The sequence below is a fragment of the Agelaius tricolor genome, unplaced genomic scaffold (assembly GCF_023055355.1).
Source record: "Agelaius tricolor isolate 1412-34295 unplaced genomic scaffold, bAgeTri1.0.p SCAF_10, whole genome shotgun sequence".
Classification (NCBI taxonomy): Eukaryota; Metazoa; Chordata; class Aves; order Passeriformes; family Icteridae; genus Agelaius; species Agelaius tricolor.
Genome location: NW_027269270.1, coordinates 13014176 through 13030818, shown reverse-complemented (window position 1 = coordinate 13030818; position 16643 = coordinate 13014176). Strand labels below are relative to the sequence as shown.

The window sequence follows — 16643 nt, the reverse complement described above, 5'->3', positions numbered from 1 at the left end:
ACAGCAAGGAGTTGTGACCTTAGACAATGAGATCACATAACAAACAAAGTTAGGGTGCAAACTTGTTGAGTTAAACCCATTGATATCCACTTAAGGTGCAGCCACCTGTACCATTCCTGCACTATGGCTTTATCATTAAATGTTTGCTGATGATCAATTTACAAATGCCATTCCCACGTCCCACTGTACTATTAACAATAGCAGGGAAGAACTCTCTCTCACAATGTCATGCTCAGATCACAGTCACACTTTTCCATTTGGTTGAGGCCACTTTTGCCTACAGGAGCCCACATTCTTCTGGAAATATCCCAAAAAGCCTTAAAGAATATTTTATCCTCTTTAGCTTTACCAGCAGCCACATTTCTCAAGCTGAAAGGAGCAGCTGTAGAGAGGCCACTGCATCATACATTTTGAAAAATAAGGACTGGATGAATTTGTGTTTTGCCTTTCCTAGATTCATCACTAGCTGAGCTAACAGTGAAATTATTATTCCTATTAGTACTATAGTGGTGACATCTTACAAGTAAGTGTTTTGGACTTCATGCTATGTCTGATTCAAAGAACCCATGGCTCTGTAGTAAACTTAACCTGACATTTTAGTTCAATATTTAACAACTGCTCTGTCTGGAGAGCTCCAAATCATTCATCATTATCTCATTCAAAGTGACAGCACATCAGAAGGGGTGCTGCTCATGCCTGTTGTGCCCCTTTATTAGCAGACCTACATAAGAGAATAATTGCAGATTATCATTTTACTGCAATGCTCCCTTACCCTTTCTGCACTAATACCCGTGGAACTACAGTAGATAAAAAAAGATCACAAGAACTTATAACTGTCTTCTCTGTTTAGCTTCTCTTTCTACTCTTCCATACACTAGAAAAGGACACCAGAATTATTTACTACTTGATGAACATTTCTCAGGAACTCTACAAAGTGCAATGGCTAAACAACAGCTTCCCAAGCATTGGAATTTAATTCTCGTCCTTGATAACCTCCAAGTAGTTTATGTACTTCTAAAGCAATTTTTTTCAGATCTACAGCACCCATACACACTTTCAACTGTCCCATACTGAACACTGATTCCCTGGTCATTCAGATCAAGCAAAACATGTAGTAGCATCTTTCAGGATAGAGCATAAATCAGGACTTCTCTTCCACCTAGGTGCCAATTTTCATCAAACTTATAGGATTTATAGGACTTATTTATAGGATTAAAATCTCTACATCTTTTCTTCTGTTAGTTTTTGCACTCTAGGCAATATAGTCAAAATTGTGAAGATGCAGTAAGAAAAAAACAAATATAGGAATAGATGATATGACCATAAGTCTCATTTCCTCTGAAAATCAGGATAAAAAAAGAACACAAATACATGCATGAACTGAAATTCTTAGTATTAGAGATACTAAGGAAAGTTTTGTAAGGAAAATAAAAATATTCCTAGAAAGTTAATATCTAGTACTAGTGGATTTCTCAGAGAATTAAAGCTGCATTAAAAGATTCAGAAAAAATGGCATAAGTAAATTTTTTGCTCCAAAGCAAAAAAACCAACCAAACAAAAAACCCCAAAAAACAAAACAACACAAAACAAACTCCACCAACCCAAAAAAACCCAACCCCCCCGCCAAAATAAAAATGCTCAAATCATTACCCAATGGCAACTTAGCAACTGCTTTAGTTTAGTTCTTTAAGCATTACGTTAATGAGATAAAGACGTGCCAAAAAATAGATGGGCAATAATATCTGTAAGGGAAACTGCAGCTGAACAAAACTATGGTTTCTTCCAAGTCTGATAAAACCCCTATCTTCAAGTTGTTGCCCATCTCTGTGATGAGTTTTCCATACAAATAATGAAAATTTGCTTCAAGTTCAGGTTTTTTCCTCCCAAACATCCCATCCTCAGTCTCCTGTACAGCAGTAAGAGGCTCTGAGGAGCCTACTCTCCACAGAGAATCCCACTGTTCTCCTGATGGGAAGAAAGTGTTCAACTAAATTGCCAGTGGGATTTATTTTTAATCTAGAACCAGTTGCAGTGGTGTAATCCAAAAGACACAGATGGTAATCTGTCTAATTTGTACAGAGTAATTAATAGCATAACAACACGCTGTCAAAACAGGGCAATAAAAAAAATATCAAGAGCAGGTTTCCCTTTTGACTGGTTGTATTATTTTATCAAAAACTGAGTGTAGATTTTAGATACACTGCAGAGGAAAGAAAAGAATAAATTCAATTCAGACCTCATAGTCTGGCAAAGTAAACATGAAACAGCTCCAGAAGGTTTCTGGAAGAAGAAGAAGGAGTTTGAAAAAGATGACAAAACTTTTGCTATCTCGACCTCAACATTTGGCATTGGAAAGGGAGGGCATTATAAAATTATGTTACCTCAGATGAATTAACATGTTAAGTTCTCTAAAGTGTTAATTGATATTTTTCTTTGGCTATAGTCTGAGTTCTCACCATGTGCACCTGGAGCAGTAACCTATCTTAAACAAAGGTATTTTCAATATTTCAGATAGCAAAAAAAATACTAAATATTTTAAATCTCTTTCTGTTCAATAGCCTACCTTATATTTAGATCAATAGGAAATTGCTACTTTTTTATAGTAGCATGTCTTCTTTACCTGAAGATGCTACTTGAACTCAGCTCATCTCTCAAAACTAAAATGTGATTTGCTAGGAAAATCAACCCAAAATTTGGCACCCACTGTCATTGTTAAGAACCCATAGATAGTTTTGAAATGGCTGTAAAAACAGCAGGATGACAAATAGTCACTGGTACTTTTTTTGAGTTGGATTTTTTTTGGTCATTTTTTATGCACATGTCAAAAAACTGTTATTCGCCTCATGGCACCCGAGTCAAGACCAGCTCTGATGAAGAGGATAATAAATGACTCCCTAGGTAAAAGCAAATTTATCAGCAGTAGTCTACAGGACTGACAGTTGGGTTATGCACAGTTGGGGCCTTCTCTTGAGTAACACTGTCAGCAAGTTCATGAAAGTCTCCTGTTTCATTCGGTAATACAACACTGACAGAGCAGAAACTCAAGCAATTCTACTGCTATTAGTGTTGCTGACCCGCCTCAGATTACTCATCTGGAGGGTAAAAAAATAAAAACAAAGAAAAAAAACAAAGAAAAAAAAAAGTGATGTTGAAGCACTAAAGAGCTGTGAGGAAAAAAGAGCTAAAGAGCTATAGGAAATACCCAGGCCACAAGGCTTCACATTTCTGTAGGTGTGTTTTCCTATTAGAGCAAGATTGTCTTATTCAGAAAGGAAAAATTTCTTACGAAGGTTTCTTGTGCTTCAGCTAAATATATAACCTCAGAATTCACACTCCACCCACATCCATCCACTATTGCCATAAGAACATCCATATTTTTTAATAGTAAATTTCATTGGTTTTAAAAAAATACACTGTAGCATTTAGGGACACCGGTTGTTTCACAGACTTGAAATAGCAATTAGAGTATCAAAACAAATCTATTCTGTACAAGCATAGTAAATAGTTTAGAAAAGACAAGTTATGGATCACTATCATGCAACCAAACTCTCTCATACAAACACAAAAAAAAAGGAGAAAGTAAAGGATGTATAGAACAAAAAGTTTCCATTGACCTGATTTGTCAGAGATGCTGGCTGTGACTGGCGTGGTGGAGCAGCCCGTGTTAACCTTTGCGCTGTCCTTGGAAGAACCAGCTTTGGGCTTGTTTTTCGTTGCCTCTAGTGCTTTCACCTTCTTGGCATGTTTACTTCCTTTGTAGTGGGCCTCGGCCTGGCTCTACAAAGGAGAACAAATCAGGCTCACTTTTTTTTGCACTTGTATATAATACAATGGATGAGAAGGCAGAAAAGTGACACTTTCAATAGTAGGCACCATATTATTCCACCTAAAAATTTTTAATAGCTTTATACTAACACTTTTCATGGATGTAAGTTCTTCTATATTAAAATGACAGGATTTTAATGAATATTGGATATTTTCAGTAACTTGGAAAAAGAGGTTTCGAGATTACATAAAGCTCTGTCACTCCTAATATAATTCTTTACTTCTATGGTTCTTAAAGATTTAACGGACTATACAAATGTAAACACATCCAATTCAGAAAGATGCTACTCAATTTTCATGTGGTGTTCCCTAATCTTTATTACTTGCAGTTAGAAAGATGTACTGTGCTGAAACATGATTAAATAATCCATTTTTCCTTCTGTTAGATCTAGTACAGATGTCATAAAATACTTTACCTTCATACTAACAGCAACTGAGACAATTGAAAAAATATTACTTCACTATTAGATAAAAAAATAAGGGTTAAAATGAGGAAACACCATACCTGTAAACTTCAGTAGACCCAAATACAACATAGAAAACTAAATACGTGCCAGTCTTGATTGCTTTATAAATTGCCTTGAATATTTTTTTTAATACTAAGAAAATCAGAACCTGTAGGACTGGGAGAAGAGGAGCTTTTAAAAATTATTATTATTTATTTTGTCTTAATCTGCCCAAACCAAACAGTATAAATATGTACTGAAATGTTTACTTCGCCTTTGCCTTAAAACTATCTTCAGGAACTAGGTCAATGTTTTTGAAGTTGCACAGCTAAAGCTAGACACATAAATATCTGCCCATTTTTTTCAGTGATATTGAGTCCTCTTCATTGTTCCTGATTCTATATAATCGGATGCCTTGACAAATCAGGCCACTTTGTTATAAGCAAAACTAAGGAACTACATACTTAATACAAACTCCAAAGCTTGGAAATTTCAGCTAATGAATTTAAGTGTTTTTCTTGACTTCTTAACAAATTAATTTACCAAATAATGGGCAAGAAAAAAAGTCCTATCCAAACAAGTCTGTTTTCATTACATTGTACTATTCAGCAATAACTTTGCATTATTTATCTTTCCAAACACAGTTTTAAAACATTATTTCAGGCATACCACTAGGTGCCTCTATTGAAGGTTACATATTAACCAAAGAAGTTAATATTGTTGTTTACTTCAAATTAAAACACTCAGAGAAAGCATGCTTCTTCTAAGCACATCTCGGCACCTGGCATATAAAAACAACAGTGCAAGTAAACTTTCACTGTGTTCATGCAAAATCACATTCATTCTCTCTTTTCAATCAATTATCTACTTCTTTATTTAGTTTGCTGTGTTAAATGAAGCGAGCCACAAAACGAGTCACATGCTTTTTATAAAGAGCAACTATAATATCTAGGGTGCTTGAACTCCATAAAGAGTGCTGCCATAATGAGGAAAATTGTTTTAAGACCAGCAGAAATGGGCATTACAATACAGTTACCTTGGGACAGCATGTAATAACAGCTTTATTATGTGGTAGAGTAGAAGTGAAGAGTAGAAACAGCTGGAGTGGGCAAGAGAACAGACAGCACATTGGAGTCCTCACACAAGTAATTGGCACCATTAAACTGATGGAGAGTTGTTGCTAAAATAGAGGAGTGAAGTTCTTACACACCAGAACTTCTTAAGTGATTTTACAGCCCATGAAACAGTGCTTTTCATCTCAGAAGGAGAGTGTATGTTGTTGTGGGTGCATCTTTCCTTTCACAGGAGATTTTAGTAAGCAAGCATTCAAGAAAGGCTGCTAGATTAGTTTTATTTTGAATTCCTCTTTTAAAAACTTTATTATAAAAACAGCAAAGAGTTTACTCACCAATTGCTACTAAAATATTTATTGATTTTAAAACCTTTGAAATATTAACACGCATACAAACACAATTTAAGGATTATAAAGAAACAACTAACCAGCTATACCACTAGTACTATGTGCACTACTTAAAGGGACACTTGTCAACTTCTGGTCGGATCTGTCCAGTTCTGAATGCGGGCAGAGGAGCACAGTCCTGTTTTTGCCCTGCTGTGCCAATGTGCCTTATGAGGCACAGGAGTCCCATCCTGTCTCTCTCCACCTTTACTGGGTTTTATCCATTTCTCTTAAGCTTTGTAGTTGTGACATGATGCACCTGAATGGTGTTTTCCACCAACAGAATTCAATAAACTATTCACACATTGCAGTGTACAAAAAATGGAGCTAAGAATTGGGGTGAATAGATACCCTTTCCTTCCCAATACTTTTAAATTTAATAATAGCAAGTACAAGATTGTCTACTCAAGTATCCTCAAGTTGATGATGTCCCTTTAAATATTTGAACTCTATGCTCCGCGCATATGTGTGCTGTTGATAGGATCATATGCTGCCTGAGGCCAAAGCTATGACATAAGAGACATAAATGCAGTCAAGAGAAAGACTTAGTAAGTCAATTGCTTGATAATAAGCCTTTCTGCTGATATTTGCAATAGTAATGCCTGCAATATCAGTAATAACCTACTACAGTTTTTGATTCCCTTCATTCAATCCTCATATAGTGTACATGAGACCTGTTGAGAACAAACAAGCCCAGGCAGAATTAAAATTAAGATTTCCATAACAACAAGCAAAGCTTCATGGAAACATGGTGAATGGACTAATTTTTAAGCTTTCCAATTATCATAAAATATCAAATTCACAGCTGTATGTTAGAAGGCCAAAAAGTATTGCTGTGACCAATCTAAGCAGTGGTTTGGAAATGCCATCCTGCTTCAACACTGCTCAAACTAGGCCGTTCTCCTTTGGGGGCAGGTGGGATTCTCCAGGCTGGATTTTAAAGTAGTTAGGGGATGCAAAATCTGCCTTTAAAAAATTGTTTCAGTGCCCTCACTTTTTCAGTTAAGTAGATAGTATTTGTTTCTACATTGACTTTGTCAAGTTTCAGTTGAATATCCAGGGGCTGGATATTGTTAAATCTTTGGTTTTTAGACTTTCTCAACTCATCTCTGTTCTGTGAATAGAAACACAGATACTCTTTCCAAGCATGAAGTTAGAGGAGCATTCCTTAAAGTATGGAAGCAATCTTTCCTAACCACATAAGCACTATTTTCTAGTCCTTTCAGATACACTTGAAGTTCAGAGTTTTCTTTTTTGCACTGTGGGATAAATAATTTGATTCAGCTGCCTTTTGGTAACTGAAATGCTGTATTACCGTGTTACGTAAACCTTTGGAGTTTTCTGGAGACACAGAAAGCAAAAGGAAAAAGGGCAGCTGAAGCAATCTGAAATTGGAACTCAAGCTCTGATTATTACTGATACCAATTATTGTGATTATTAATCTCCTGATCATTAATAATTCTAATTTTATAAAATATTTGTAAAAGTAACATATTCAGGGCAAATGTATTTGTTCCAAGTCTCACTTAAAACTTGCTTATGACATAAATACAGCATTTGAGCAGAAGCTATAAGCTTTGTATATCCTTGAAATAAGCCATGATGTATACAATTTGCATTTTTAGTTAAGGCAAGAAGCTGAAAATTTGTTTTCATTTGCTCTGGTAATCCATAGGAAGTTGTGTACACATAGGGTTCAAAATTCATGTGCATAAAAGAAAGATACTTTACCAATTTTAATAAAAACAGCCATTAAAATACAAAGTTAACTTAAGAGTAAATATCTTTGGGATACAACATTTTAAATGGATACTGAAGGTACTTTTTGATCATCATTAAGTACAACTAATTCATGCAAATTGTTTGTCAGCAAAACAATATTTAAGAAAATAAAAAAATATCAGGAAAAACCAAAATGAAAATCTGTTAACTCAAAATATCTTTTTATACTCCTGTATTATAATGATTTTAATTGCAAAATACTTTATTCCAGTGTAAACAGCTGCATTTACTGTAGGGATTAATTCATTCAACAGTAAAATAATTTATCTGTGCCACAATTCAACATTATTTAAATATTTATTTTTCATTTCAAGAATATTATGTTACATCTATTGCTTACATAGCTGGTATTAAACGTCACCATTGAATTATCATTATTAAAATTTTGAAATTAAATGCATAATAGGTTAGAAGGACACTTTTTGAGAAAGTGGAATAAGAAAATATTTCTATGAAAGAACTCTTTAACTCAATGGAAAGTTTAATTTTTAATTGAATCTAAAACTGACTGTGACCTAGTAGCTTGATATATATACATTGTAACATTTTAAAAAAGAGCCTGCCTACTTATTAGACAGCAAGGAAGGTCATCAAGTATTGGCTAGTAAGGTTTAATGAACCAGAAAAGCTTCAAGCTGCCATAAATACGACATTATGAATCAGAATGTAAAAAATACCTTTGTACTGACAGGCCAAATTCCAAAACAGTGTTTATGCATTTGTCTGGCATTATTTTTTGATCAATGGGATGCATATTTTATAACACTAAAAAAAATATGTCTACATATTTTTAAGACCATGGCTTAGTGAATAGCTGCACTTTAAATTGTTGCAAATAATTAAGAATATAATTGACAGACTAATAACCATGTAAGTTTTCCCCATAATTTTTCTAGTTTATACACGTTAAAGTTTATACACCTTAGTTCTATCCACAGTCTTTTAGTACCAATTAAATACCTCTAACCAATCAAACTTTATGAATGTTTTAATTTTTTAAGAAAACCCCTATGTCATAAGGATTAATAACTTGGCTGTAAGAAAGGATAGTTTTTTCTGCTCTTAAAAATGATACAAATGCAATATTTTATTTAAAATTGCTACTTGTAATTACAAATTATTAAATTTGAAATCCAAGCAGGATGTTAAACTGTATGACTACATACAATACAAATACAATAGCCTTATATACTAGACTGCATTTAATAAAAATCAACAATTTAAATTATCTTCAACATGTAAACATGCTTTTGAAATTCAATGTCAATGACATTAGCCTATTTTAGGGCTTAAAACAACTTCAGTAGCTTTACTTGGTAGAAAGCTAAAAATGTTTATAGATCTGCATATATTGAAAAGATCTAGATAACCAGGAAACAGGTAGATCATATGGATTCATTGATAGTTTTTCAAAAAACTCTGAACTACAGGTAGGACTGTAGCACAAAAGCTAACAGAATATTCCCCATCAGAGCAATGACTGACAGTGTATTTGAAATCCACAGGATTCATTTTGACAGCTCTCAAGTGACTGAGTTTCAGAATCTACTTGCAATGTGAATGACTAATTAACTGAATTTATTGCTACACAAAGAAACATGAACCTGATGAAAGGCTTGAGTAAGTCTAAAGGTTCAGTGCATATGTGTGTGAGATCAAGATTTTTTATAGGCTTATTCAAGAGCAGCTGAAATAGCCCTTCATTAGGTCTTCATGGAAATAGGACAATTGTACCATCAACTCTATCTGAATGCTTTAATCTGCTACCACATCGTCCAGTCTGGCTATTAACACACACAACTAAATATATGTAGATCTGCATGGACAGAAAGAAGGAGAAATGCAGAAATAAAGGGAGGCTCTGAAGCATCCATGTGGGAAATGGGGGTTCATGCCTTGAGCAGGCAATATTAGGTGAGTGTTACAACTAAATGGAACTGAAAATGGTGGCTCACAGCTCCTATTTCCTCTCCCTTGCTACTGCACCTTAGAGCAGGAATTCCACCCTGGATGGGAAATGCTCTCAACAGCAATTCTAACTATGATGAGCTGCCCAGTGAAGTGGTGCAGTCACTCTCCCTGAAACTGTGTAAAAACCATCTGGGTGTGGCACTTGGGGACAGGGTTTAGTGATGAACACGGTGGTGGCTGGACTGGATTATCTGAGAGGTCTTTTCCACCCTTGATGATTCTGTCTCAAATCCTGTGTTCATTTGGTGTTGATATAATTGGTAATTTCTAGTGAAAAATATTTTGTTGAAAATACCACAAAAGCCTCTGCCACTAACAGTTCAACCATGGAAAACGAAACAACTGAAAGACTAAACAGATATATAATAATCCTGAAAACTTCCATTCTGTTATGGAGAACTTATAAAGACGAGTTTTTTCCTGCATATCACAAAAAAAATTTTACATAAATTCAAGCTAAAAAAAATAAATATCCTAAATATTGTCATAACTTATATTGAAGAAAATACCTCTCAACACCTGTGCTCCTGCCCACTTTCATACATCAAGTTGATTACAATGGCAGTGGTCCTGGTAGAGAAGGAAACTAACTGTGCAAGACAGGAGCAGAGAGGTATTCATGTTTGTAAAATATTGTTATTTTAATTCACAGCAGATCCTAAACCAGAAAGCTCTCCTAATGGTAAGATGTCTACAAAATATTTGATCACTTAGTTTATCTGTTAGAACCATTCTGTAAGAGTATGCACTTTTATTTGAGTATATAAATTATGAAGAATTTAGACTAGAATCATAACTCCAATAAAAATTACATAATAAATTAGGAAGTAGTGTTGAAAAATATAGCTTTATCTCATTTGTTATTAATAATAGATGTAATTGAAGAAATCAGCAAACCTGGAATGTTCATGCATTTTTTATACCAAAGCTATGCATTATTTTATCAATTCCATCCTTACAGATTTCTAAAACCTAATTTCTCAAAATAGTAAGGTAGATTATTATTGAAAAGAACATAGAAAAACCAAGGACCTGTGAAAATATCAGCCATGTCGTAAAAAAGTCAACTCATATTTAAAATACCTTACCAAACTTAGTTAAAAGCTCCATTAAATAGCTGTTATTTGAACAGAACTTCCATCATGTTATAACCCTGTACCCTATAATCATGCGGTATTTCTGTCATGTTGGAGCTAACAACTTCCATCATTTTGTCAGTTCTGTCTACAAAACAGAAAATTACCTTCACAAGTTCCTGAGATTTATGCTTTTAATTACCTCCTATCTGCTTCACTACCCTCCATGCCCAAAGAATCAATATAGTCTTATAAATAAGAAAAATGTAAAATGTTTGACAGAAAATAATGACAGTTCTGTACATTTTTATGTGATGTTATTGATTATTTTGTTTTTTATCCTTTTGACAGCATGAATGATTTATTTAAATCTGTAACGTCAACTTCTGCTAATACTTGCCTAAACTTAAAAAATTTGCCTTCTGGCTTTTTAGAAAGATGAACTCTATCATCACATCATCTTTATTAGCTTTAAACACATTCAACAATAAGATGACCTTCATTGTCTCTTAATGCCAAATTATTACATCTACTTTTCTGATTTGCCTCAAGGCATTTCCTCCTGATTCTTGAGTCATCTCTTAGTTTTTGAGATGACACCAAAAATCAGGGCTGACTTGCAGTCATTACCCACACAACAACACGCTGTGCAAACTCAAGTTTATTTTCAATCCAATTATACCCTATGAACAAGACAGTGCCCACCAGGCTGTACCACAGCCAAAGATATTTCTATAAGAAACAAAGTGTACAGAGGGAAGCAGACATTTTTGCTTATTTTAGGCATTATCAACAGATGACAAAATCTGTTTACAAAAAGGACACCTCCTAACAAAAATCAGAACAATAAAATGTGGACTGCCCGGCATCATGTGTTTGCAAGTTTGGATATAGAGAAGCCTGGTTGCTGGAAAAAGGGATTAGATTAGAACTGGCATTACTGTATAGTACCTAAAAGCTCCTAAAAGTCTGTGGACTATCACAGAATCCTTTGGGTTGGAAAGGGCCTTTGAGAGCAAGTTCAAATGTGAAGTCAGCACTGCCATGTTCACCACTAAAACATGTCCCTACACATCCTTTAAATACCTCCATGGGATGGTGACTGCACCACTTCCCTGGACAGTCTGTTCCAATGTTTGACAACTTCCTTTTGGTGAAGAAATTTCTCCTAATATCCAATCTAAGCCTTCACTGGACCAACTCGAAGCAGTTTTTTCTCATCCTATCACTTGTTTCCTGGAAAAGAGACTGACTACCTTTCAGGTAAGCATAGAAAGTGATAAGGTAACCCCTGAGCCTCCTTTTCTCCAGGCTAAACAATCCTAACAACCTCAAGACTAAACAATAAAATAAAATAATGAGGGAGAAGAGCAGAGAAACTACTTGAACACAAGGCAATAATTCAGATAAGGAGAAAAGGGCAATTCTGCAGAAACCAAAGAAATATCCTTCCAGCTGCAACTCACTTTTCCCTTATGGCTGCAAGCTACAGTGTCAGATGCCATAATAGAATAGACATCTTGGGGCCAAAGCTCCACAGCTGCTGGAGACTTATTGCCACATACCAGTTGAGGAAAAAGACAAATTTGACCAAAATACAGCTAAAAATATTAAAAAAAGGACAGTCAGAGTATGATGGTGAATGTCTCTAAGTATGAGTCAAATACTATAATTTCTTTTTTTGGAAGAGTACAGACATATCAAGTTAAGACTAGATAAAATTAAGATTTTGTACACAGACGTTTCCTTCATGTTGTACTTTTAAAAATTGAAGACTGGGAGATCCTGAAGAGCTCAGTTGGAAAATACTATTCAAATTATATGGCAGAAGAAAAATCATTCTACAAACTTTATTTTTGAAAAGAAAGAAGCCATCAGTTCAACATGCACAGTCCCACATTCAAGACAATGTATTTTTAAATATTTAAATTTTAAAATTTCCTCTCATCTCTGATCTTTCTTTTCCTGCAGGTAGCTGCAATCCCTGCCTCTGAATCTGACGCCAGAACACTCTCACCAAAGCTAAATGTGCAGACACATAAGCAAAAGAAACCTCAAACCTTTGCAATTCACTGTATTAATTTAGGGGGAGGTTTGACAACTACAAATTGACTAGTCTGATTTTTTTTGATTTTGGTCTATTGATTCAGACCAGTGAGTGTCCACAGCACAAGGAAAAGATTGCAGGCAGGGAAACCAATTTTCTTCTCACAGATGAATAACCACTGTCTGTGTTTCTTGTGCAATTGATAAAACACCACCAGAATGAAGTCAGCATCCTCAAACGCCATGCAAATGAAATTCACTAAGGAGAATTAAAAAAAAAAAATTTAAAAAAACCCAAAATAGACTCTTTATAATTTAGTTCTGCCATTTTAACTTCATTAAATTGCATAATTTAGGTCAGAGAAAGTTCAAAGGAATGGGATGCCTATCAACAACAAGAACTATGTCAGCCTTGTAGAGCCAGAAGAAACTGCAAGTGTGGAGTGACTGCACTACAAATCTCATTCTGCAATGTGCTACACTGAAGTTTTAATGCAGATTAGCAGAGTTTGATGGTACTCAAAAGCATGTCACATGGTGGAACTGATTTCCTGAAAGATTCAGCAGTTCAGACCTATATGACTCCCTTCTTCCCCAGTCAGCAAACAAAGGATGGATTGTAAAGATTATTCCATGCCCTGAGCACAATTTCACATTACTTTTGGTCCAAAGGGACCAAAAGGAAAAACACATGCAAAGTCCAGATTTTTATTTCTGTGCAGGAGTTTCAACAGGCTAAGAAAGAGCTGTGAGCCTGCAGAGCTTGGTTGAAGCCCCACTACCAGTGAAATGATACAATACAGTGAAATTTACCTCAGTAAAACATAACAAGGCCAATTATGGGAGGGGAAGAGGTGTCTATTTGGATAGGTGAGAATAACATCCAAATAAGATAGGATCTCACTCTCAGGAAAAAAAAATGCTCATACAAATAATTCTTTAGATTAAATGACTGAACCTGAAGAAAAATTTAGAATCTTATTTCTCAGGAGAAGCTAAATAATGCAATGAAAGGCTAGAAAGCTTTTGAAATAGAAGTACTACACTATGAAGACTCATTCTCCAAATATTCCTGGATGCTGAGGTTATGAAACAGTTGTGAAATTAGATTTATATTTAAGTATCTTCTGGTATTCATAACACTGTTATAACCTTAGCACTTTCCAAAATCAAATTTCTATGTTGTTTGTGGCCCTGGTAAACTAAACTGCTGTAGAAAGTAAGGTGCTGCATTTCAGCATGTAAAGTACCACAGACACAGTGCTTCATCCTTTCTTACAACCATTCATTTCCAAAGGATGATGATAATTTCTAGGAACTACAACTGAATATATTTATCAAATTTAGGAAGAAAGATCACACCACCCTATTGAATACACCTGGCACAGAAGAAGAAGGGTAGTTTGAAATACTTTTGTGATGCCACTATTTAAAGCAGAATATGAAATGCACTTTTTGTTTCACTTTCTAAGTCTAGACAGGAGAAATTGCTTGGTTGACAGAAGTACAAAATGATGTAACAGATCTTTTTTTGTTCGTTTGTTTCAAGCGCTCAGTTGTGATTCAATTTATCTGCCTGAAGTGCTGTTTGTCCTCCTGAACGTCAGCACAGACAAAGTGAGTGACCCCTCTGGGGACAGGTCCCATCATCAGGGGATCCTGACCTCAGGAGGGGAGGGAAGAGTGAGGGCAGCCTGAGCCATCTCACTGGTGATGCATCCACCTCAGAAGCAAGATCCATGAAGCCAAAGAAAATTTTAAAAAATATTATTGATTCCTTGATTTAATCAGTAAAAGGACATACCTGGAACAAGTACCAGAGCAGAAAAGATTTTTTTCCCCTTAAATATTAACCTTAAAGTAGAAAGACAAGCAAACTAAATATAAAATAATGACTTCTGAGATCAGTTAACTAAGCAGATATGGGCACTTCAAAGGAAGTTTAAAAAGCTTGTCAAATGATGACAGATTTAGAAATCAATCTGAAGCTGAGATAGCACTGCTTCAAAATCCTTACCAGCCTAGACAAGAAAGGCAAACTGGGGAAAATACTTCACAAGACACTTTTCAAAGTGCAATGTTAGAGGCAGAGAAAACCAGGGTAATGGGTATGGGTGCTTTACTGCAAACCTCTAGGAGCACAAAATACTCAAAGGCTTTGGAGGAGGTGCCTGCAAACTGTTTCTGAGACAAAAATTATGAGAGAAAAATATATAATATTAACACATCACTTCAGGATTTATTCTTACCCTTGAGATTAAAAAAAAAATCTGGGAATTTGAGTTTATTTTTATTAATTCAATGACATTAGTAATAGTTTCCAAGAACAAACACATACTCCTTAACTGTCAAAAGTTATAATCTTCTTAGATGTAGTTTCCTTGAATTTCTTTAATTTTCAAGCTACTTAGGAAGAAACATTAAATGGTTATATATTTTAAAAAACACCAGTGTACTCTTTTGTAATGATTTTTTTTTTTAAATTAACCTCCAGGAAACAGTTTCTTTGAATTTCTCATACTCAAAATGACAGATAGAGCGAAGTATTTATATTTATTATAAATGAAAGTTTTTGGAAGAGTGACTTCATTCAGAAATGGAAAGACTATCAGCAAGGACATACAAACAACAAGAAAAAGCTATTTCTTCTGGAAGAAAATCAAATATGACCTGGAGAACTCACCGGGCAGCTTTTCTGCTTCACCTCCTTTTTTTTTAAGAAAAAAATTCCTCAGGCAAACATTTCTTTTTGCAATACCTGTTGAAGGTTTTTGTACCATCAAGTGAGATATCACCTATGGACATGGCATTGCATAACATGCCAGAGCTATCCAAGAAAATTAAGAGTTCATGCTTTATGGACTTCTGCCTCTGAGTGGACAAAAAACCCACCAGGCTGAGCAGAATGCAGGTAGAACTCGAATGAGTTATTTGGGAAAAAGAGATTTAGATTAATTATACCTAATGCACCAAATTAAAAAAAAAAAAAAAAAAGGAGGAAAATTGGCAATACTCACATCAGAGTTAAAACGAAGCTGGCAGACATTACAGGAAATGACTTGCTTCTTCTTTGGGGGAATGGACACTCCAAATGTATGGTTTATGACTGCTTTTTGCACAGGATCCATCTGGAGAACAAACAATAACCAATTTACAACTTTTCTGGGCAATAAACAGTACAGGAGAAAAATTTAAAAAACAAAAAAACACTTTGAGCAGAAAGCTCTTCTCTTTTTTTCAGATAAACAGGAGAAATAAGATTCCAGCCCTCACAATAATAAGATTTAACAAAGGTTAGGGAATTGGTAGCATGCCAAAGCTGATGAGGAAAATGCAGCTTCATTTTTGCTGTCATCCCAGGTTACTAAATAGTTCTTTCCTCAACCCTGCACATCTTCTGGGCTGCAGGGCCTCCCCTACCACACCTGAATTTCAAATAAAAGCCCTCCCCTATCACCCACTGCTCCAACAGACATATTACAGAGGCCACTTCTGCACCCTGACAAGTTACTGTCATTCATTTCTACATGCTTTCCTTTGAGTGATAAATATTAGCACTTATTTGAAAAATATTCTCCCCTGGAGATATCTTTGTGAAAGGAGGTCCTTTGCAGGCTCTGCTACAAATAACACTTGCTGGGAAAAGAGGTTGCAATCCCCAAGCATTTCCATGCAGAACTGATGCGTGACAGAGCCCATGGGAAGGCTGAAGTCTGGAGGAACCTGAAGGGAGTGTTTGTACCAGGAAAGTTAGCACACTTCAGAAAACATTTAAACACTGTAAGAAACATGAGATAAGGGAAAAATCTGAATATATTACTCCCAAATTTGACTGAACCTTTTAAGAACTCAAAACTTATTACATCTTTGCTCAATATCAGGACTGCTGTTGGTCACGAATATTCTCAGGATCACAGAACGCTCTGGGCAATGACACAGGGTGTTCAGAAAACAGAGTTTAGAACTGCTACAGTGTCGAGGTCTCAGTCAAAACATGCCATTCTTCCTAATGTGACATGAATACAGATTACAATTCAT

At 35.3% G+C, this 16643-nt stretch overlaps 1 protein-coding gene across 7 annotated transcripts in view; it reads right to left on the bottom strand.

The window, feature by feature from the left end:
• The window catches only part of ZNF385B (zinc finger protein 385B), a 149461-nt gene that overhangs the window by 19636 nt on the left and 113182 nt on the right, over positions 1 to 16643 (bottom strand). For all 7 annotated transcript variants that reach the window (XM_071434817.1, XM_071434816.1, XM_071434815.1 and 4 more), the window contains 2 exons: positions 15623 to 15733; positions 3615 to 3777 (listed from right to left, as the gene is read on the bottom strand). In XM_071434817.1, coding sequence (XP_071290918.1) covers positions 3615 to 3777; positions 15623 to 15733 — 274 coding nt within the window. The remainder of the gene's footprint in view (positions 1 to 3614; positions 3778 to 15622; positions 15734 to 16643) is intronic.